Here is a 22319-nt window from a genome sequence, read left to right as displayed (position 1 = left end):
AGCGTTTTACAACTACGCTCCTCCCATTGCTCAGCAAAATGCCTAATTTCCTTGCCGTCATTTCCTTCTACATCATTTTGGGTGCACCACCAACTGTGCCATTGCAGGAATGTTAGAGGAGCTGACAGGCTTAATCAGCGTTTTGTCAATTCCTCTATTAGCTTGGGTGAAAATATTTTTTTAACAAAAAAAGTAGTGGATTCCAGCATCAAAAGACGCGAAACATGAAAAGTTACTTATCGCTTGTTAGTTATTTTGGTGTTTCATTTAGCCCTGTAAGCGTATAGTCATGTATGCATAGAATCAGGCAATGGTGACATTCAGAACTCCTCCATGATTATTGGCTATCATTAGATTTATTTTAGAATTCTTACCACACTCCAAAGTTCAGAGGTTTTTTTTACAAGGTTTATGTGTATGTGTAAGGAAGAAAAGGTATAAAAAGCCAAAATCAAAAACAAACTTCTCTACATGCTCTTGTGACTGTTTAGCAATGAGTCATGTAGACATAATCACCATTTGGCTCATTTAGGAAACAAGGGGCGGTCTTTTTTGTCTACAAGCATACAGCGGGAGTCTTTCGTGCTTTTCAACTATCGCCACTTTAAGGATCTAACCATGGCAGTTTTATGTTCACCGCAAATACTTGTTTTATCTCAGCTTCTGGTGTGGTTTGCTAATTTTCAGTCTTTTCCTCATTGCTGTGAGCCTGCCTACAATAATAAATTTGGTTATCTTTTTTTCTCTCTCCTGAGACAAACTTCAGTTTAACCTAATTCTGTTGTACTGTTAGAGCTCTGGTCTTGTTTTACATCTTCATCCTTAACAATGATTTCTGTTGTGGCTCACTTTTAAAAGTTTGAGATCTCACATGGCCATTTATCTTAAATACTATTCTACTTTTTTCCAAGTCTATTTTCAACCACTCTCATGCTGTATCAGTGGCAAAAACACCAGGCAGTGTGGTCGCTGCTCATTTTATTTATTAATAGCTCCTTTCTGTTTCCAGTTTACACTGCAAGTGAGACTGTTCTGTAATAGATATATTCTTACGAAAAAGAGCTGGGGTTACACTTTCAAATTCCAGGGGTGGGTCTACTGAGTCTTGATTCATACTAACCTTTCTATATGATCCCACGGTCCATCTTGCCACTCCTTACAACGGCAGCCAGAGCCAAGGACATGCACAGCTGGTAGACATCTTGGCTCAAATTGAGGTGTGTCACTTCAGCTGTTGCGTGACAGGTGGCTCTCAGGAGATGATGATAAGTAAAAAGCAGCCTAAAATATTTTATTTTTAAAAGGTTACTGCATACTGACTGCATTGTCCTCATCAAAAATCCCTTTGTTCTTTCCAGTTTTTTCCTACACATAGATAGATACCTGTGATCCCTTTGGCCAGGGTTCTGAGGTGTTTGTGTAGCAGAAGCTTGGCATGTATATTTAAGAACAAATCACACCCATTAACCTGTCTGTCAAGGGGACTCTGCGGATGGCCTTCCAACAACAAATACTCTAAGCAGGAAAGAATGGAGAGACCGTCTGTGACATTATCACTATTGTATAGTGTATATTTAGTAGGTCAGTGAGATGACCTGATCCACAGCACTGCAGTGACATAGTTATCCGAGACTCTGTGGGTATAAGACATACAGCTGCTGAGACTAATTGAAGTTTGCTGACCATTAACTTGATTTGCTGCCTCTAAAACTAATCAGATTACAATGCAGGTTTCCCAGAGGGCCTCTAACTTCATTTCACCCTATATTTCTCTGATGTTTAAAGGTCTCAATTGCGCACGTCGGGCTCTGAATGAAGGTCATTGTCACTATTGGTATGGCATATCGTCGGCGTGAATGTTTTTTTGCTTAAAGACTAAATAAAGCAATTATCTCTTTGTGATGAAAAAAATATTAAAACATTTTCTTTAGTTTGTGTTATGAATACTGCTTGCTGCTACCAACGTCGATTTTTATGTTAGAACTAAATCTTGGCTTGTTTGACTAACTCCGAAGGTTAAAGATTCAGGTTTGGCCTCAGTTCTCTCCTCCCCCATCTTGCACTCTTCTAGTCGTTGTTATTTACAGAGGCGTCTCCGTGACGATGGCAGAACCATCCATTGTCTGAGACTCCCCACACAGCCACAGAGGCCACTTGAAAGAGCTCTGTGGAATGCCAACTTTCTCACTCATTCCCTTGCTGCACTCTCCCACGACTAATCCCAATCCCTTCTAATTTACACGTGCCCTTCCCATCCTCTTGTGTCCCTGGTCTCCCTCACCCACACATTGGTCTCCAGTTTCCCACCAGTTGTATTTTCTCATCATTATACTTTTTTGAGTCAGGGCTTTGTAATCATACTTTATTTATCTGACCTAAGATTGATTTAAATGCATGTGTTGTTCTAAATTCGTGATGTCTTTGGATAGTGATCAAATACGCCAAACAACCTTCTATTGGCAGCCACGCGAGACTGATGAACATCAGACTAAACTCCATGCCGCTATCCAGCAAAGTGTCCCAATGGTCAACAGCAAGTGATAGAAATTACTGGCTACACGCTTACACAACACTGCATACACTTTTGTTTGATACATCCCATTACAGATACAAACCCAGATATCCTTATAAACATATGATTGCATTACACTTAGTCACACTGACAATGCAGCCCTATGGGGGGCACAAGCCAGTGCAAACTGTAGGCCGGTCCCAAGCCAGGATAAATGCAGAGGGTTGCGTCAAGAAGGGCATCCGGCTTAAAACTTTGCCAAACAAATATGAGCGTTGATCCAAAGAATTCCATACCGGATCGGTCGTGGCCCGGGTTAAAAACGTCCGCCACAGACGCCGTTATCCTACAGGGCGCCAGTGGAGATTCAGCTACTGTGGGTCGAAGACGAAGGAGAGGTGGAAAGCGGGTTCATCATCAGAAAGAGAAGAGTAAAGCACAGAGCCTAGAACTGTATGTGGGGACTTTGAATGTTGGAATTATGACCCGGGAGTTGGTTGACATGATGATTAGGAGAAAGGTTGATATATTGTGTGTCCAGGAGACCAGGTGGAAAGGCAGTAAGGCTCGAGGTTTAGGGGCAGGGTTCAAATTATTTTACTATGGTGGAAATGGGAAGAGAAATGGAGTAGGGGTGATTTTAAAGCAAGAGTTAGCTAAGAATGTCTTGGAGGTGAAAAGAGGATCAGATTGAGTGATGAGGCTGAAACTTGAAATTTAGGGTAGGATGTGACCTAGGGGTGAAAAAAAAATTCTGAAAGGAGCTGGACGAAGTAGTTCTGAACATCCCAGACAGAGAGAGAGTTGTGATTGGTGCAGATTTTAATGGATATGTTGGTGAAGGAAACAGGGGTGATGAAGAAGTGATGGGTAAGTTTGGCATCCAGGTAAGGAACCTCGAGGGACAGATGGTGGTAGACTTTGGAAAAATGATGGAAATGGCTGTAGTGAACACTTTCTTCCAGAAGAGGCAGTAACATGGTGTGACCTACAAGAGCGGAGGTAGAAGCACGCTGGTGGATTACATCTTGTGCAGATGAAGGATTGCAGACTGCAGGAGGTTACTGACTGTAAGTGGTAGGGGAGAGTGTGGCTAGACAGCATAGGATGGTGGTGTGTAAGATGACTGGTGGTGGGGAGGAAGATTAAGAACACAAAGGCAGAGCAGAGAACCATGTGGTGGAATCTGAGAAAGGAAGAGTGTTGTGCATCTTTTCGGGAAGAAGTGAGACAGGCTCTTGGTGGACAGAAGGAGCTTTCAGTGGACTGGACCACTGGAGCCAAGGTGATCAGAGAAACAGGCAGGAGAGTACTTGGTGTATCTTCTGGTAGGAAAATGGAGAAGGAGACTTGGTGGTGGAACCTCAAAGTACAGGAAATTATACAAGGAAAGAGGTTAGCTAAGAAGAAGTGGGACACTGAAAAGACTGAGAGGAGAAAGGAATACATGGAGATGCGACATAGGGCGAAGGTAGTGGTGGCAAATACCAAACAAAAGGCATATGATGACATGTATGCCAGGTTGAACACTAAAGAAGGAGAAAAAGATCTATACAGGTTGGGCAAACAGAGGGATAGAGATGGGAAGGATGTGCAGGAGATTAGGGTGATTAAAGATAGAGATGGAAATGTGTTGACTGATTCCAGCAGCATGCTGGATATATGGAAAGAATACTTTGAGAAGTTGATGAATGAGGAAAATCAGAGAGAAAGAAGTGAACTTCCCAACATACCCTATGTTGATGTGTTTGTTGTGTTGGTGCGATAAACCCATATTTTAAGTAGGACGCCTGGTATAGTGATGTTTCGTTCGCGAACGTTTCGTTCAAAAGAACAAATCTTTTCAGTAAACTTAATGAACTGAATTAGTTTATGAAATGATTTCGTTATTTGAGCTCTCCCGCTGTTAGTCAGCCCGCTCGGACCATGCTGACTGTGATGGAGGCAAATGCTAATATTAACTATTATGCTAAAAAACCAACACTGTTATGTTTTTTGCCAATCATTTGAATAAACACACTACTGTTGGAATGTATACTTATTTTCCATTTTGGGTGAATACATGATAATGGAAGTAACTGTATTAATCATGGAGTTATGGGTCATTACAAATAACGTTCTAAAAGTAGCAAGTAAAGAATTTTAAAAACATGCATCGAGATGCATCAATAGTTGGTAATTGAATCGTAGCCATCTGAATCATAAGCAAAGCAAATCTCTGTTATGGTCAAGTAAAGAATCTCGCCCATCAAGTATACAGAAGGGAGATTCATGTTGGCCATTGCATGAACCCCAGAAGTTGATTTGTTTGAGTCCTGATTTAGTTACAGATAAGGAAACGGGGATTTGCACATTATGGTCTTGTGTGAGGTCTGTTGGGTTATTTGGCCTATCAGAAGAAAAACCTTGATCTTTCTCAGGGGTGAGTTGTTGTTGTTTTTTTTCTGGCAAACTGTAAGAGTACTGTGAAAGTAAATAATTCTGTCATTTTTGTATCACGTCATACAACTCGACATGACCACAGTGACAAAACATACCGTGCTTCAAAGAGTACAAACATTGGTTTTTCAACTTAGCAGCTGTCACCTATCAAGCCCATTTAGCCCCCTATGTTACCATACAGTGTCACACTTACTTGTAACAAAGAAACTGGTGATTTGGGGTGAATCCCATTCGTGCTTCAGGTCTTCACGCGTGTTTGTGTCCTGTTGTGTATTAGGCTGTAAACTGTCTTGATTGGTGTCTGTAAGATGAGTGATTTGGTGCCTTTGCAGCAGAAGTGGCTGTCTTGGTGATGTGCCAGGTGGCGTGGACCCAGCTGTTTATAGGCATCACTTAAATGGTGAGTCCGTGTGACTGTTTGAAGGCAAGAGCCAATCAAACTGCTGAATTGGTGTGACTCAAGCTGTGGGCCTAGAGAGTGAGAGAACACTGTTTTAGCGCGGCGGACTTAAAGGAAGTTTACCGTCGGACTTTGGACCTCAGGGGAAAACTGTTTCAGCATTGTTCCAGAGAGATGCGGGGGGGTTTTCACTTTGCCTCTCTCCTCCCTTTACGTCCTCTTCCTGCCGTTACAACCCATTTCTCAACTGATTCGGACTGCTCTTGGAAAAAGAGACGCATTTGACTCTGAGTTTGCCGTGACTCTGTAACTGTATTACGTTTGAATTAACACAACAGAAGGTGATCAACTTTGGTCGAATTAATCACGTCAGTGTTGACTGCAGAGTATTAAGGTAAGAGTGTGTTACACTTATGACCTCATGTATGTTTATATTACGTATGCTGTTTCACTTGTTTATTCCCCATGCCTAACCAGCTTTTGAACTGAACTGACGTTTGAACTGAACTAAAGAGTTGGTTTAAGAGGGCAAGTCTGATGAATGATAAATCCAGATTTCAGGGTAAGATTATGATGCTAGACACAAAGGCAGTAGACCAGAGTAGTGTGACCAGATTGATGGCAGATTGCTTGGAGTAAAGGTCTTGTCAGCTCAGAGCTACTGCAATTCTGACTTCTCTCCAGGCCACACTTTTTATGTTTTCTTCAAAATGTTCATTTGTTTTTGTTATACAAGTCATATATGTGAAAAATAGATGAGCTTCACAAATGTGAGCTTTCAATTGCAGTCCTCCTCATGACAAAAATCCCTCTGGGCAGGCTTCAATGAGCTGTTGTCTTGCACCATTAGTATATTTAAGTTGAACTGATTTTGTAATTTAGTCTGTTGCTTATTTATATCATTAATTGCCTATTTCATAAGAACAAGGCAGCGTCCTTCAGTGCAGGCCTTACTTGGTGCATAATGACAATATTGATTACTCAAATTAACTGATTTTGCACCTGTCTTTTCCTCAGAGATGGTCCTCAAAGATGGCAGCCTACACCTGGTTCTAAGGCAGCAATGTTGGTAAAGGTGAACAGCATGAATCGGAGCCAGCCAAGCCCAGCTTCACAGCAGGAGCTCATCCAGCACAGTGCACTCAACAAACCCAGCACCTTCACGCTACACCCATCCAACAATAAGGCCCAAGGAGGATGCTTAGACTCCACCCAGGGACATAAAACCGCCCCCTGTGGCAAAACGGCAGCTGACGCACGCCAGGCCCATCACCTAAGAAAAGCCAGTAATGGCAGCTTTTGTTTAGTGACATCAGACAGTAGTCAACCCAGTCCACACCTTCATAGATCACAGACCAGCACACCACGCCCAGCCTCCCCCCAGTATGCTTGCAGTGCCCCAATCTATGATGAGCCAGTTACAGACTCTCCCATATATGACGAACCTCCAACAGACATGGAGGTAGAAGGAGCACATCTTTTCAATGGGCAACAACTGTCTCGCCTGACTCCCTCCCATAGTCTCCAGAAACCAAGACTTCTCCAGCATCCCGGTCCATCTCTCCCAGGTTCCAGGCACAGGAGAAATCCTTCTGCCTCTGACTACAGCCCAGCTGGTCTAGAGTGCATCAAACATATGATCAACGTAGACCCCAAGCAGCTCCTATCTGGCTCCCCTGTACCTACATGCACCGCTTCTCCGACATCCCGGCGGGACCTTGTCCCAATACAACCTCAGTCACAGGCTCACTCTTTGCCCCAAATTCAAGGCCAGTTACGAGACAGAGAAGCAGGGACCCCAGGCCCAAATACACTGGATAAAAAGCAGAGTTGGCGAGTCCTGGAGGCCACAGTACAGCGTGCTATGGAGGCACGACACAGTAGGCAGAGCAGCCAAGCTTCACAGGACTTCGCCTCCTTGACACCTCAGGCAACCGCAAACTATCAAGACTCTGGCTACTCCACTGGGCCCTCTCCGAGTCTAAGAAGAAAGAGTAGGAGAAGGATGGGAGGTGCAGGAGGCAGGCCTGGGTCAGTAGGCAGTAGTGGAGAGCTCTGTGCCCTCAATGAGAGGTTGATGGCCGAGATGAGGGAAGTGGTAAGTCGCTCCAACACCATGAGGGAGGTAAGAGTGGGACTCGAACAGGAGATAGTCGAGAGGGTAGTTGTATGTCAGACACGCTCCCCCGTAGACTCACTAAGGTGGTATGGAGGAGGAGGAGGAGGAGGAGCAGGACGGGGTGTGTCAGTCGGCAGGTGCTCATCTCGAGAGGACATCACTGGGACTTCCCGCTCGCTGAGTAAGGCAGGCAATGCTGCTCTGAACCCTCTAGAGATTCCAGGGAGACAGAAAAGGACATATGAAAAAGTTGATGCTTTGGAGATGACTATTAATAGCCAGGCCAGCCTATCTTCACCTGAGACGCCAGGCCCACCCTCCCAGGTAAACCCACCACCCCAAAATGTATGTGCTAATAGACAAACTAAAACACAAAAGAAAATACATATTGAATAAACATATATATTTTACATTTAGTTTACCCCTTAGCATATTACTTTTTCACAGTAATGGCATGATTTTATTTTACTGCATACAGTGGAACCTCGATAAAACGGACCCAGATATATCGGATAAAACGGGCCGTCGGGACTGAACAATGTGCCCCAAAATAGTTTCCATTTGTCACTTAAAATGCCATTGACAAAGTCTGTTAGTTCCAGAATTGGCCATGGTTGTTTACTGAGGCTATGGCGCAATGCAGGCAAGAGAATGGGACTGACATATTTCCGGGTCACAGATATACAATAGTACTAGATCCTCCCGTGCCTAGGTGGCGGCCATTTTGAATGTGTGGCATTGACATGGCGGCCTATTGTCTATTGTACATAGAGCAGGGAGAGAGCGGCATGGCTGCGGCGTTAACTCTGAGGAGTAAAAAAGACACGTCTTTGTGGAGTCTGGAACATGGTATTTTTGGTACAGTAACCTACAGTAACTTTTTTGTCAAGCCGTTCACCTTTGGCAACAGATTTGTGACTAGGACGCACGCTAATGCCCCGCGGCTCATGAAAGCGACTCGCCTATGATGAGTACTGTACGTCAACGTCACCATGACCAAGCATACCGGCGTGGTAAATTTGGATAAAATATGAAACTTAAAAAAATGTTGTACTTGTACAGCTTAATACATAACTTTGTACTGTACTGGGCGTTTTAACCCACCGAAAAACAAAACAACAAAAACATTTTGTACTGTACAGTAATATGAGTGCATATGTCCTCCAAAAAAAACTGCTTCAATGTAATCAACCGCATCGCTCGGTGTGCAGCGGCGGGCGTTACGGACTGGCCATGTAAGATGGCTTTTCTCCACTTTTTTTACCTGTTCACTGTCCTGCGTGGCCTAGGCATGGGATGGGTAGGTTGAAGTCGACCCTGGAATTTGCAGGCTACCGAGTTCTGTCTTAAATGGGCAGGCGAAGAAATCGTTTACTGTCACACCTCTGAAGCATCAGTTTCCGGGGAAGTCTGTGTGAAAGTGACTCTAGATTCTAATTCCCCCCCCACCACCGAATATCTCCCGGATTGGCAGGGTGGCCTCTGCAGACCAAAATGGCTACGGTCCCAGCATTACCTGCCGTCCTCCATCTGTCCTGCTCTGTAGGTACTTTATACTCATATGCCAGCTCTGTGCTTGGGCATCTGGGTCTATGCCAGAGCAGACATTCAGGACATGGCCCCCCTCCTTCAGGAAGGAGAGACGCTGTGGTCCATATGGTCCAGGCTTGGCAAAAAAATTGTAGAAGAGGAATGGTAGTACCGAGCTTTGTTGGTTCCCCTGTCGTTCTTGCATTTTAGTCGACTGCCAAAAGGACCAGGCCATACTAAGCCTGTCCCGGAATGTTACTCAGACTTGCTGGCAAATCGCTCACACACACTCATCCGACTTTAGGATTATGGCTCACTAGTTACAAGATTGATGAATGCCATATTTTACCACTCTGTTTTTGCTGTCAGACCTTTGCTTGACCTTGTTCACTGAAAACATTTAAACTTCTGCCATTTCCACCAAGCCATGAATAATAGATGTTTTTTTGTTTTTTGTATTGGCGATGACTTTTTCCAAAGAGTAATGTAAAAGTTCTACAGCATGTGTCTGTTTCCCAGATTAATTTACTCAATACGAATGGAAAGAAGTGCTTTAGTTGATTGAGACGCCACACTAACTAATGTCCAACAAAAGTTTAACAAACCTGGCATGCAACTGCTCCCCACATTACATAAGGATAAAAATTGACAAGATGTAACGTCAATTAGAATTTTATTAGTGGATCAGTTTTAATATTGTTCTTGGCTATTTCACAATTTGGGTCCGGATCATTTCTTTCTCCATTTTGGGAGGTGGGCATTTGTTAGTCATAAACCTCACTGCAGGGACCACAGGGAGGTCTTGAGTGTGGTTTTGGTTTTGTAGGACCATTGGTCCATTATCGGGAGAGCAGTAGAGGGATTAAAAGGTACTACTATCAAGACACCTGCTACTGAGACCATGCATAAGGATTTTTGGAATGCTATTAATTCTCTGAGGGAATACAAACCGTATGATAATTTCACCTCGAGCCCCAGCACTGCACAACAGGATAGCCTAGAAGCAGTATGGCACAGTGAAGGGCAGTCACACACACACGCACAAAAGCATAAATTGTTCTTCTTCTTTTTACTTTCCATCTTCTTCCTACTAACAATTCTTGGTCATGTACATCTCTTGTTCCCCTGCAGGTGAGCACCCTTGAGCTACAGGCTCAGCTGGAGAGCAGAAAGAAAGACATGGTGGATGGACGCAGTGCGTCCCTTGGCCCACACCGACCTGCCAACCATGACAACAGAGAGGGATCTGAAGGAGCAAAAGCGGCAGAATCTTCTTACCAGTTCTCCTACGCCACCCTGCGACAGCCACCACCTCCAGACGTCGGAATGGAGGACTGGGCCAGCAAGCATCTCAACATGCACACACAAGGCCTGTTCCGGCGCCGTGTCTCCATTGCCAACATGCTGTCTTGGAACCGAGGTTCCATCAAAAAGCCCATGCTCGTCACAAGCAACCGTGCTGTCAGAAAGGAGGCTTGCGAAATGTTCAAGCTGGTGCAGGCCTACATGGGAGACAGGCCCTCACGTCTGGACCGCCGTCACTGTGCCCTACTCATTGTCACCAAGTGCTGGGACATGCAAGGACTGCGGGATGAGCTGTACGTGCAGCTAGTGAGGCAAACTACAGGAAATGCAAGCCCCAGAAGCTTGGCGGCAGGTTGGGAACTGATGGCCGTCAGCTTGGCCTTCTTTGCCCCATCGCCCAAGTTCCGCTGTTACCTGGACGGCTACATCCAGAGACACACGGAGCCAACCAGCGACAAGAAATGTGAGTCTCAGACTGAGAAACAGGGTGGGTCACCATTTTTATGCCTTCTATAAGTCCCCTTTTGTCTGATAGTCAGCTTTACATAATGTGAGCCAAAATGTAATGTAATTATTTTTCTCTCCTTTTGTTCAATTGTATTAAAAAAAAAAAAAGCTCAAAGGAATCTTTTACCAATCATAAATATGAACTTCACGATCTTCTGTCGTTTACAGTGACTCAGTTCATATTGGAACAGCAGGAACTGAAGCTAAAGAAGAATTCAAAATCAAGGAAGAAGCGCAAACAAAACACAGATGAGGAAGAAGGTAATTTATTATTAATTTTTGCTCCAAAGGGGCTCTTCCTCATAAACAACCATATTGCTGTTTATCAATATGAGTCCCGTGATTGTTTTTCTGCTAACATCAACTGTCTAGTTATAAACGTAAGATATCACCAACCAAACCTAATGCTTCCTCTAGAGCAGTGATTTCCAACCTTGATGGAGCCGAGGCACATATTTTACAATTGAAAAATCTCACGGCACACCAACAAACAAAAATGTCACAAAACGTGGACACATTAATTACTGTATGTACTTCCTCCCATCTAATAGAAGAGCATTTATTTGTCACTATGCCTCACTGGCATAAATAGATAAACAAAGATAAATTATTTCTTGTAAATAAATAATTTTTTTGAGCAATTACATAGAATTTCCCACGGCACACCTGAGAGAGCGCTCACGGCACACTGGTTGAGAATCACTGCTCTACAGAGTGACCACTTTGAGTGGGATGGAAAATTGCGCTGGACACCGTTTGTCAGATGAGGCCATGATGATGATGTATGTGCAGACAAAAAAAAAAAAAAAACTCAGTTGGATGAGAATTTCAGAAGGATCTATTTGCTCTCAGTGGCCTGTTCTGTGAATCATGTCAGTGGTCTTGGCCTCATCAACACGTGGCCCCATTAGAGGAACCCACACTGCCAGCTGTGACGATGATGTCACCACAGAACCACAGTCATCTCTGCAGCCCCTCACATTATACTAGAGTGACTCACACACAGTTCTCCATCCAGACTCAGAAGTCATGAAGATACTCAAGAACACTTATTCAGAGGATCACTTCAATGACTGCACCACTAACCAGAAATCTCTGCATGTTAAAAATGGTATAATGACCTCTATTGAAAGAGGAGTTGTCGCGCACACATTTGTTTTGTCTGAGATTTATGAATGAACAGGGGGCCATATTGTTTTCACATAGCAGTCATACACAGTCTTGTAAATAACAGCCAGATGAAACCAAAGCCACTTCTTCACACGCTCTTCAAAGGTTCTGTGTTTTAGTTAATTTTAGCTCTAGCCTTGTGTCAACAGGTGTCCTGCATGCCTGGTACAGTAAGTACGCTACATTTCATGATGAGTTCACACTGAATCGCTGTGGACTTTGGTTGCCTGGTTGCAGTTTTCGTGCAGTTGAGCTTAAATATAGAACCCCAGCAGGTTTCAACCCCTTCATCACAGCAACACGTCCTTGCACGTTTGAGTTTCTATGTGAATGATTCTCTTCTCCAAGATCGCCCAAGCTATCTCTTTAGCTCAACATAATTACTGTCAAACGGATGAGTCAGATTAGCACCGCTGTCGAGAGTGCAGCATGGGAGTCACCTGTTAGCTATAAATCTGGAGGGAACCTGCTGGAACATGTTAGCCACTTGAAAATCGCATCAGTCAGTGTGTCCATCTGGCTGTGGTTCAGGTGTCTGTTGCGGACTCTGGGATTGGGAAAAGATTAGTGTAAACTGATATGATATATAGCTTCTCTTTCTTTGGTTACATCCTGACAAAAAAAAAAGTCAAGGTTTTCATTTCTGGCAACAAGAAATTCAGAATTCAGCTCCTTTTTCCCCAAGGGCAGACTGCTTGAATGTCCGTACTGCATCCCAAAAAAAACACAAAGAAAAAAAACATTACAGCTTTTAAAATCGATTCTGGCCTTACAGTAGCTATGAAACACGTGTTTCCCATTCATCCCAGAGGCCCTTACATGTGTGTAAACTGATGAATCACCTGAACTTTGAGTTTGTAGGCGGCTCCTCTGTCTAAAGCTTTTGTTCAACAGCAGTAAATCTTCTTGCAACCTGACAGTTTAGCCAGGCCTCCTCTAATCCCCATATGCTAGAATCACATTGTCAACATGTCTCCAATTACCACTCCCGGCCGGCCTCTCCTCGTCACTTTGACATTTGTGGGGAAAATTACAAAGTCTTATTTGTGGAAACAGGTTTTTAATCATACTATTTTTTTTACTAATGTATGAGGGGGCGGCACGGTGGACGACTGGTTAGAGCGTCTGCCTCACAGTTCTGAGGACCGGGGTTCAATCCCCGGCCCCGCCTTTGTGGAGTTTGCATGTTCTCCCCGTGCCTGCGTGGGTTTTCTCTGGGCACTCCGGTTTCTCCCACATCCCAAAAACATGCATGGTAGGTTAATTGACAACTCTAAATTGCCCGTAGGTGTGCATGTGAGTGTGAATGGTTGTTTGTTTATATGTGCCCTGTGATTGGCTGGCAACCAGTTCAGGGTGTACCCCGCCTCCTGCCCGATGATAGCTGGAATAGGCTCCAGCACGCCCGCGACCCTAGTGAGGAGAAGCGGCTCGGAAAATGGATGGATGGATGTATGAGGGTTATACTTTGGGTCTGAGCTCAACTATAGTTTCTGGTGGATGAGGGTATTTCATTGTGTGTCAGTGCTGAATTACTTCCTCTCTTAACCAACAGGCCTGCCTGTCAGCACATACGCCAAGTTCTGCCATCGGAAGCTGCAAAAGGTGGCCATCACGGGAGGGAAAAAGGTAAAACGGGAATACAAGGGCACCTCCAAGGTCTCGCACATGTCGTTCTGAGAGGCTGGTTGACCTCACATTTCTTCATATTTAGATTACATTTTCCCTGTGGGAAATAATGCTAACTGGTACTTTGTTTCAGGGTCACACCACCATCATAAAACCTTTATTAACTTAACAGTTCGTACAATGTTTTAAAGTTATCTTATTATTACATTTTTTCACTTCAAAACAGTTCCCAGGTGTCTTAATAAAAGGTCAGTGACATGTTTCAGTCAAAATAAACAAAGGATAAAAAATTACTGCACATTAAATATCCACTTACACTCTACTTCAAATCATTACATTCTGGGTGGAGATTATGTCTCTGGAAATCATCACCTGCAAACATGACAATTTTAGTTAAATCCACCGATGTTCTATACCCTAAAAATCAATTAATCAAAAATCGCTTTTTGTTACCATGACAAAAGAGGAAGCCCTCTGGGGTCCAAGCAACTATTTACCAGTTTTACCAACCTTGTGAGACTGAGACTGCTGACTTTCTGGTGTTGATTATTCTCCACTTATTTACTTATTTGTTTCAATAACAAACCAGGACAAAGATTTAAAATATACATATGGAGCCTCACTGAGCTTAAGTCTCACAGGTTTTGCCGAGGTCTCTTGTGTCATGGCTTACGGCAGTTCGACCGCTTGCTTTATATACACCCGTCCATTTTTTTTGGGCCGTTTATCCTGTTCGGGGTCGCGGGGAACTGCACCCTATCACAGCTGACATCTGGCAAAAGGCAGAACACAGCCAAGACTGGTCACCAGACAATCACAGGGCACTCTTGCTTTTTACTTATATTTTGTTCAGTGTGTGATACTTCAGTGGAATTTGACAGTAGTGAAATTACGTTACACTTCAGGGCTATCAAAGTAACATCCTTTTCACATGTGAATCTTCTTTTAATCACTCTGGATTCAATCGTAGCGATTGACGTAATTACAGGTACACCGACTCAGTCACAGGTAGACAAACACGGACCTGGTGCAGTTGTAGAAAGAGCCATGGTTGCTTTAATGGTTCCTGTCATAGTCGGGTCGTAAACCTGATGTTCTTTTCTTCTTTGTTGCCTGCCAGGGGCTACGTAAGCCCACCTTGGAAGAGGTCGACCATAGTAGACGGGCCATCATCACCCCATCCCTGTTTGGTAGCTCCTTGGAGGAAGTAATGGAGCGGCAGAGCGAGCTCTTCCCAGACAGGAAATTACCCTGGGTGCAAGTTCAACTTTCTCAGTATGTTCTGGCTCTGGGCGGGGCTCAGACAGAGGGCATCTTTAGGTAAGACACTACAAATGAGCCAATGACATGCCTCAACCTGAGCAGTGGGAGAGTCCAGGAAATTTGAAGGGGCTCTTGTTTTGTTTTTGTGTATGGACTGTATTATATATTCAGTGTGTATCAACAACTGCGTGTGTGTGGTCTTCTTTATCGCCTCACATCAAAGTAGCCATGTTTCACTCTTGAGAACTGCACTATTTAATATGATACACTACAAAGTGTGTTTACGTCATTCCTCAAGCTTTCGACCATGTGGGATCCACTCGGCTGCATGTTTGTTTTTTCAGGGGGTTTTCGAAATCTGAAAACTGTTGCTTCTATAAATACATCTCACAATAACCCTCCATGGAACAAGGAGGAAATCCTTGGCGTGTTCTTTGCTTCCATTTAGTTTCTGTTGTTTTTATTCCCTAGCACTGTATAAAAAGACAACGGAGACTCATTACTGATAGATGTAGGGCTCCCTCTTGTGGCCACTTAATGTAACTGACGTGTTTTGTTTCCTACTTAAGAGTGCCCGGAGACATCGATGAAGTCAACGCATTAAAGCTGCAAGTAGACCAGTGGCGGATCCCCGAGAACCTGTCGGACCCAAATGTTCCTGGTGAGGAAGGATTTATTTCACATGGAATATTTTTGTGTGTGTGTTTTCTGTACTTATTACGAATGTGTCTCCATCAGCCTCTCTGATGAAGCTGTGGTATCGAGAGCTGGAGGAACCTCTGATCCCCATGAACTTCTATAAACAGTGTGTCAACAACTGTGACGACCCAGTTGCAGCCATTGCCGTGGTTCAGTCTTTGCCTGAGCTCAACCGGCTGGTGCTCTTCTACTTCATCCACTTCCTGCAGGTAAACACAATACGTATATGTACTGTGTATACAGCATTCATCCATCCATCCATTTTCTACACCGCTTCTCCTCACTAGGGACGCAGGTATGCTGGACCCTACCCTAGCTAATTGCGGATGAGAATCTCAGATTCAGGAGTAGCAGTGTGGTTTTCGTCCTGGCCGTGGAACAGTGGACCAGCTCTCCACCCTCAGCAGGGTCCTCGAGGGTGCATGGGAGTTCGCCCAACCAGTCTACATGTGTTTTGTGGACTTGGAAAAGGCGTTTGACCGTGTCCCTCGGGGAGTCCTGTGGGGGGTGCTTCGGGAGTATGGGGTACCGAACTCCGTAAAACGGGCTGTTCGGTCCCTGTACGACCAGTGTCAGAGTTTGGTCCGCATTGCCGGCAGTAACTCGGATTCGTTTCCGGTGAGGGTTGGACTCCGCCAAGGCTGGCCTTTGTCACCGGTTCTGTTCATAACTTTTATGGACAGAATTTCTAGGTGCAGCCGAGGCGTAGATGGGGTCCGGTTTGGTGGCTTCAGTATCACATCTCTGCTTTTCGCAGATGATGTGGTTCTGTTGGCTTCATCTGGCCGTGATCTGCAACGCTTTCAATTTACCGGTCGATCTACGTTCCTACACTCACCTATGGCCACGAGCTGTGGGTCATTACCGAATGAACAAGATCCCGGATACAAGCGGCCGAAATGAGTTTCCTCCGCAGGGTGTCCGGGCTTTCCCTTTGAGAGAGGGTGAGAAGCTCGGTCATCCGCGAGGGGCTCAGAGTAGAGCCGCTGCTCCTCCACATTGAGAGGAGCCAGATGAGGTGGCTCGGGCATCTGATTAGGATGCCTCCTGGACGCCTCCCTGGTGAGATGTTCTGGGCATGTCCCACCGGGATGAGACCCTGGGAACAAGCCAGGACACGCTGGCCAGACTGTCTTGCTGGCTGGCGCGGGAATGCCTCGGGATCCCCCCCGGAAGAGCTGGATGAAGTGGCGAGGGAAAGGGAAGTCTGGGCTTCCCTGCTAAAGCTAGTCCCTCCGCGAACCGACCTCAAATAAGTGGAAGAAAATGGATGGAATTTAAAACAGTACTCAGGTGTCCTAATAACAGTTCTATGACATTCATCCATCCATATTCTTTACCACTTCATCCTCACTAGGGTCGCGGGCTGCTGGAGCCTAGCCCAGCTATCTTCTGGGGCGGGAGGCGGGGTACACCCTGAACCGGTCGGCAGCCAATCACAGGGCACATCGAAACAAACAACCATTCGCACTCACATTCACACCTACAGGCAATTTAGTGTCTTCAATCAACCTACCACGCATGTTTATGGGATGTGGGAGAAAACCGGAATGCGCGGAGAAAACCCACGCAGGCACGGGGCGAACATGCCAACTCCACACAGGCGCGGCCGGGATTTGAACCCCGGTCCCCAGAACTGTGAGGCAGATGTGCTAACCAGTTACCACCGTGCCGGCACTCTGACATTCTTCTGTCAGAATACACAAAGGACACATTTAATATCTACCGTACTTGTCATATGCTGGTTCAAATCACGCCGTTGCGGGCGGCGGTTCCGTCTCATGCAAAGGTTGTGTACGGCTTTCGTTAACATGACGGTTGGGGCAGACCTACGGCATGGAATGAAGCCAGCAGCTACTTGCTATTGCCAACTTAGACACTTTGTTGTTGTAGTTCTTGAAACGTAAAAGCGATGAGCAACAAATCGAGAGACTTTTTTTTTACTGTTATAGAAGACTCTTGAGACTTTCTCAAGAGCAGACTACAAAAGTGGTGCATGCACAAAGCCACTACTGGCCTGAATTTATCATATGCCTGCGCCCATAAAACGAGCACCCATACAGATTCCATTCCATATTTCCACTCATGGAGGCAGAACTTCATCACCAGGCGACCGAAGTACACTTTGTCATTTAGTGTAACGGGTTGGCATATGCCATCACCAAACACAAATACCTCTCCACCCACCTATGAAAAGCCATTTGAGCATTTACAGTATTCGATATCACTGATATCCAATTAAGGTCCATATACTATTACACTGTCCTCACTAAGAAAAGTCAGTGCACTAGTAAAATGACTAGGGTGTACCAAGAGAACGACTGTCTTAAGTTTTTTTCCCCGCTACTAGTGCTGCTTTTGGCCAACTAAACCCCAGATTTCTCCAGATTCTCTCAACCTTGTGAATGACTGATTAATTCAGGGAAGCTCCTTTTTCAACCCAATCATGGCACCCACCTGTTCCCAATGAGCCTGTCCACCTGTGGGATGTTCCAAACAGGTGTTTGATGAGCATTCCTCAACTTTCATTCTCAGTCTTTTTGGCCACCTGTCCCATCTTTTCTGGAAGGTGTTGCAGCCATAAAATTCTCAGATCATGATTATTTGCTAAAAACAATCAGGTTTATCAGTTTGAACATGAAATATCTTGTCTTTGTAGTGTATTCAATTAAATATAGGTTGAACATGATTTGCAAATCATTGTATTCTGTTTCTATTTATGTTTAACACAACGTCCCAACTTCATTGGAATTGGGGTTGTCGTACATGGATCTAGAGCTCGGTATCAAGGATCTCGAATAAATGCTCAAGCAGCTTTCTATACCCACCCCCACAGCTGACCATTCAAGTACTGTATGTGCGGGTTATTAGAACCTCATACTAGTAAAACTGTTAGCGAACACTGCAGCTCTGCTTACCTTTTGGCTTTGACATGATAGTGCTTAAATTAGCCTCGCTGTGTATAACAGAAGTGAAGAACGGCTTTTGCTCACAGACATTTTCAGAAACAGGCTGATAACAAAACTTCACTTGGTTCATTTCTCACTAAATGAGTGAGCAGGCACTCCAGAGACACAACTATTTGTATCCAAGCAGTTCAAAAGTCAAATTTCTCTCAAATGTCTGCTTTTAAGATATTACATTTTTGTCAGAGGTCAATCGTCTTATTGGTTTCTTCCATCTGTGTATCTCCAGGTGTTTGCTCAGCCATCTAACGTAGCTATCACCAAGATGGATGTGAACAACCTGGCCATGGTGATGGCCCCAAACTGTCTCCGGTGCCAATCAGACGATCCCCGGATTATCTTTGAGAACACACGCAAAGAGATGTCCTTCCTGAGAATGCTTATAGTTCACCTGGACACGGGTTTCATCGACGGAGTGGTGTAGACTGAGAATATCTCTCTGCAGATTACACTGGAAACTCGCGGCATGAGATATGACACCTCGCCGAGAGACAAAGCAAATCACCGGAAGGTTCATTTGGTCCAATGATACTAAACGACACAGTTTCTTGCAAGAAACTCACAACTGAGCCATCCTTTGGTGACCTATTTTTAACCGGTGCACGTGATGACAAGTTAACTCCTTTTCCTCACGAAAATAGTTGTATGTGTACAACAACTTGAGTTCAACCAAGTATAAGACTATACAGAGTGTACAAATAGTCACTCAAGGTTCATGCTCTGCTGATGTTTATGCTCCCTCGTGTGTATGATCATTTTAAGCGTGAGACACTGATCATGCAGAGATTTATCTTGAAAATACAAAGAACATCTGTAATATGCTTTCGTTGTTATCTGATCACTGGTCTTTTTTTACATGATATTGAGTACAGACTACAGCATATACATTTCAAAGCACAAACTGTTGATATTGAGTGTGCTGAGATTTTGCTTTGATTTTCTGACTTGTAATATTCATTTGAGGGCAAACAGATTTGTGTATTTACATCATGTCTTTGTGAAGTGGGAGATTACTTATTTAATAATAATTACGGTATAATTATTATAAGAATTATACAATCTATAAGAATTATTTCAGTTGGACCTCTGTTCTATATTCTTGTCATCTGTGTGTCGTGGCTCAGGTCTTACTGCGAAAAAAAACAAAAACGGATGTTCGAGGGGATAACTGTACTGTAGTCTCCCCACAAACAAAATACGTCATCCTTGTGGAACCCCTTTACTGAGAATGGACTGTTGTTCAACTGTCAACCATTATGAGAATGTAGATTTAAGTTTGAGTCCTCTCTGACTTTTCTAATGTAAATATATCGTGTGTAAATAGTATTAACAGTTTATTCAAACGACGAAGGATAAGCGTGGGAGTTGCCGTAATGAGCAAGAAAAGATTTTTGTCATTATTTTTTGTTCTGCTGTAACCGCCTGCCTTTTGAACATAGAACTGACTCAAACCACTCAACGTGTGTATGTATGTGTGTGTGTATAGTCTATCTCCTTGTTTGACTATAGAACAATTGTCCATAAATAAAGGTTTGTTCAATTGTATATTTGTTTGCTTCCTTTTTTTGTCTATTTGGATTGTAATGAAATGAGGGATGAAGCCCAATCTTAATCCCCCCCAAAATTACTGGGACCCCAATAGTCAGTGTACAGACCCTTTCCAAAAAATTTGAATATCATGGAAAAGTTTATTTTCATAATTCCATTCAGAAAGTTAAACTTTCAGAGATTATAGATTTGGTTCCCACAATATAAACAATTTCAAGTATTTGTTTATTTTTATATAATTTGGGCTTCCAGCTCATAAAACCCACGAAATCAGGAATTCAAAAAATTACTGTGAAGAAATCCTCATTTACTTCTCAGTTTTTGTAGGAAAAAAGAAAACATGGGGTCACATTAAATCAAACAAAATATGGTACTTTCAAAACGATGTTAATATGCAATACTTGGTTGAGAATCCCTTTGCTTTAATCACTGCCTCAATGCGCCTTGGCATCCTGTCCTCCTTCTCCATGGCCCAGTTGAGACGCTTCCTACGTTGGCTCAGGCTCAGAGTGGCTTGACCCGAGGAACCCGAGGAACAGTTGTAGCCCATCTCCCGGATGCGTCTGAATGTGGTGGTTTTTGAACCTGTGACTCCCGCCTCATTCCACTCTTTCTGGATCTCTGCTAGATTCTTGAATCTTCTCTGTTTGATAATCCGTTGAAGCCCACGGTCATCTCTTTTGCTGATGCATCTTCTCCTGCCACTAGACTTCCCATTGATATGCTTGAACGCAGCACTCTGTGAACACCCAGCCTCCTTAGCTATGAACTTTTGTGGCTTACCCATCCGATGGAGGGTATCAATGATGGTCTTCTGGCCAGTTGTCAAGTCTGCAGTCTTCCCCATATTGAACCCAACTGAGACAATTGAACCAAGCTGAAGCAATTTAATGACACCTGGGGAAACCTGTGCAGGTGCTTTGAGTTGATGATTAATGTGTGACAATCAGTTTAAAACATTTATGGCCTGCAACATTTGGGCTGATTTCTAAACAGTATTCATTTATTTTTCAATTCCTGATTTTTACAAGCTGGAAGCCCAAATTATGTAAAAATAAACAAATAAATACTTGAAATTGTTTAAATTGTGGGCCATGGAATCTACAACTCCAATTCCAATGAAGTTGGGACGTTGTGTTAGACAGATAAAAACAGAATACAATGATTTGCAAATCATGTTCAACCTATATTTAATTGAATACACTACAAAGACAAAATATTTAATGTTCAAACTGATAAACTTGATTGTTTTTAGCAAATAATCATTAACTTGGAATTTTATGGCTGCAACACGTTCCAAAAAAGATGGGACGGGGTCATGTTTACCACTGTGTTACATCACCTTTTCTTTTAACAACATTCAATAAACATTTGGGAACTGAGAACACCAATTGTTGAAGCTTTTTTAGGTGGAATTCTTGATGTACAGCTTCAGCTGTTCAACAGTCCGGGGTCTCCGTTGTCGTATTTCACGCTTCATAATGGGAGACAGGTCTGGACTGCAGGCAGGCCAGTCTAGTACAACTAGACGCACTCTTTTACTACAAAGCCACACTGTTGTAACACGTACAGATTGTGGTTTGGCATTGTCTTGGATGGCAGCATATGTTTCTCCAAAACCTGTATGTACCTTTCAGCATTAATGGTGCCTTCACAGATGTGTAAGTTACCCGTGCCATTGGCACTAACACTGCCCCATATCATCACAGATGCTGGCTTTTGAACGTCCATAACAGTCCAGATGGTTCTTTTCCTCTTTGGTCCGGAGGACACGACGTCCACAATTTCCAAAAACAATTTGAAATGTGGACTCGTCGGACCACAGAACACTTTTCCACTTTGTATCACTCCATCTTAGATGAGCTCGGGCCCAGAGAAGCCGGCGGCGTTTCTGGGTGTTGTTGATAAATGGCTTTTGCTTTGCATAGTAGAGTTTCAAGTTGCACTTACGGATGTAGCGCCGAACTGTATTTATTGACATTGGTTTTCTGACGTGTTCGTGAGCCCATGTGGTGATATCCTTTACACATTGATGTTGGTTTTTGGTGCAGTGCCGCCTGAGGGATCGAAGGTCACGGGCATTCAATGTTGGTTTTCGGCCTTGCCGCTTACGTGCAGTGATTTCTCCAGATTCTCTCAACCTTGTGAATGACTGAGCAATTCAGGGAAACTCATTTTATACCCAATGATTGCACTCACTTGTTCCCAATTTGCCAACTTTCTCAGTCT

At 43.9% G+C, this 22319-nt stretch overlaps 1 protein-coding gene across 3 annotated transcripts in view; it reads left to right on the top strand.

Annotated features, from left to right (window-relative positions):
- arhgap46a (Rho GTPase activating protein 46a) overlaps window positions 1–20087 on the top strand; it is a 51267-nt gene extending 31180 nt beyond the window's left edge. For 2 of the 3 annotated variants that reach the window (XM_061784551.1, XM_061784549.1), the window contains exons 3-10: window positions 6372–7797; window positions 10135–10795; window positions 10984–11076; window positions 13541–13614; window positions 14735–14934; window positions 15447–15538; window positions 15616–15785; window positions 18772–20087. In XM_061784551.1, coding sequence (XP_061640535.1) covers window positions 6372–7797; window positions 10135–10795; window positions 10984–11076; window positions 13541–13614; window positions 14735–14934; window positions 15447–15538; window positions 15616–15785; window positions 18772–18966 — 2911 coding nt within the window. In that variant the 3' untranslated portion in view covers window positions 18967–20087. The remainder of the gene's footprint in view (window positions 1–6371; window positions 7798–10134; window positions 10796–10983; window positions 11077–13540; window positions 13615–14734; window positions 14935–15446; window positions 15539–15615; window positions 15786–18771) is intronic. The other variant, XM_061784550.1, reaches the window with a different exon arrangement.
- The last annotated feature ends 2232 nt before the right edge of the window (window positions 20088–22319 follow it).

The sequence above is a fragment of the Phyllopteryx taeniolatus genome, chromosome 9 (genome assembly GCF_024500385.1).
Source record: "Phyllopteryx taeniolatus isolate TA_2022b chromosome 9, UOR_Ptae_1.2, whole genome shotgun sequence".
Taxonomy (NCBI): Eukaryota; Metazoa; Chordata; class Actinopteri; order Syngnathiformes; family Syngnathidae; genus Phyllopteryx; species Phyllopteryx taeniolatus.
This window is presented reverse-complemented; position numbering and strand designations above follow the sequence as displayed.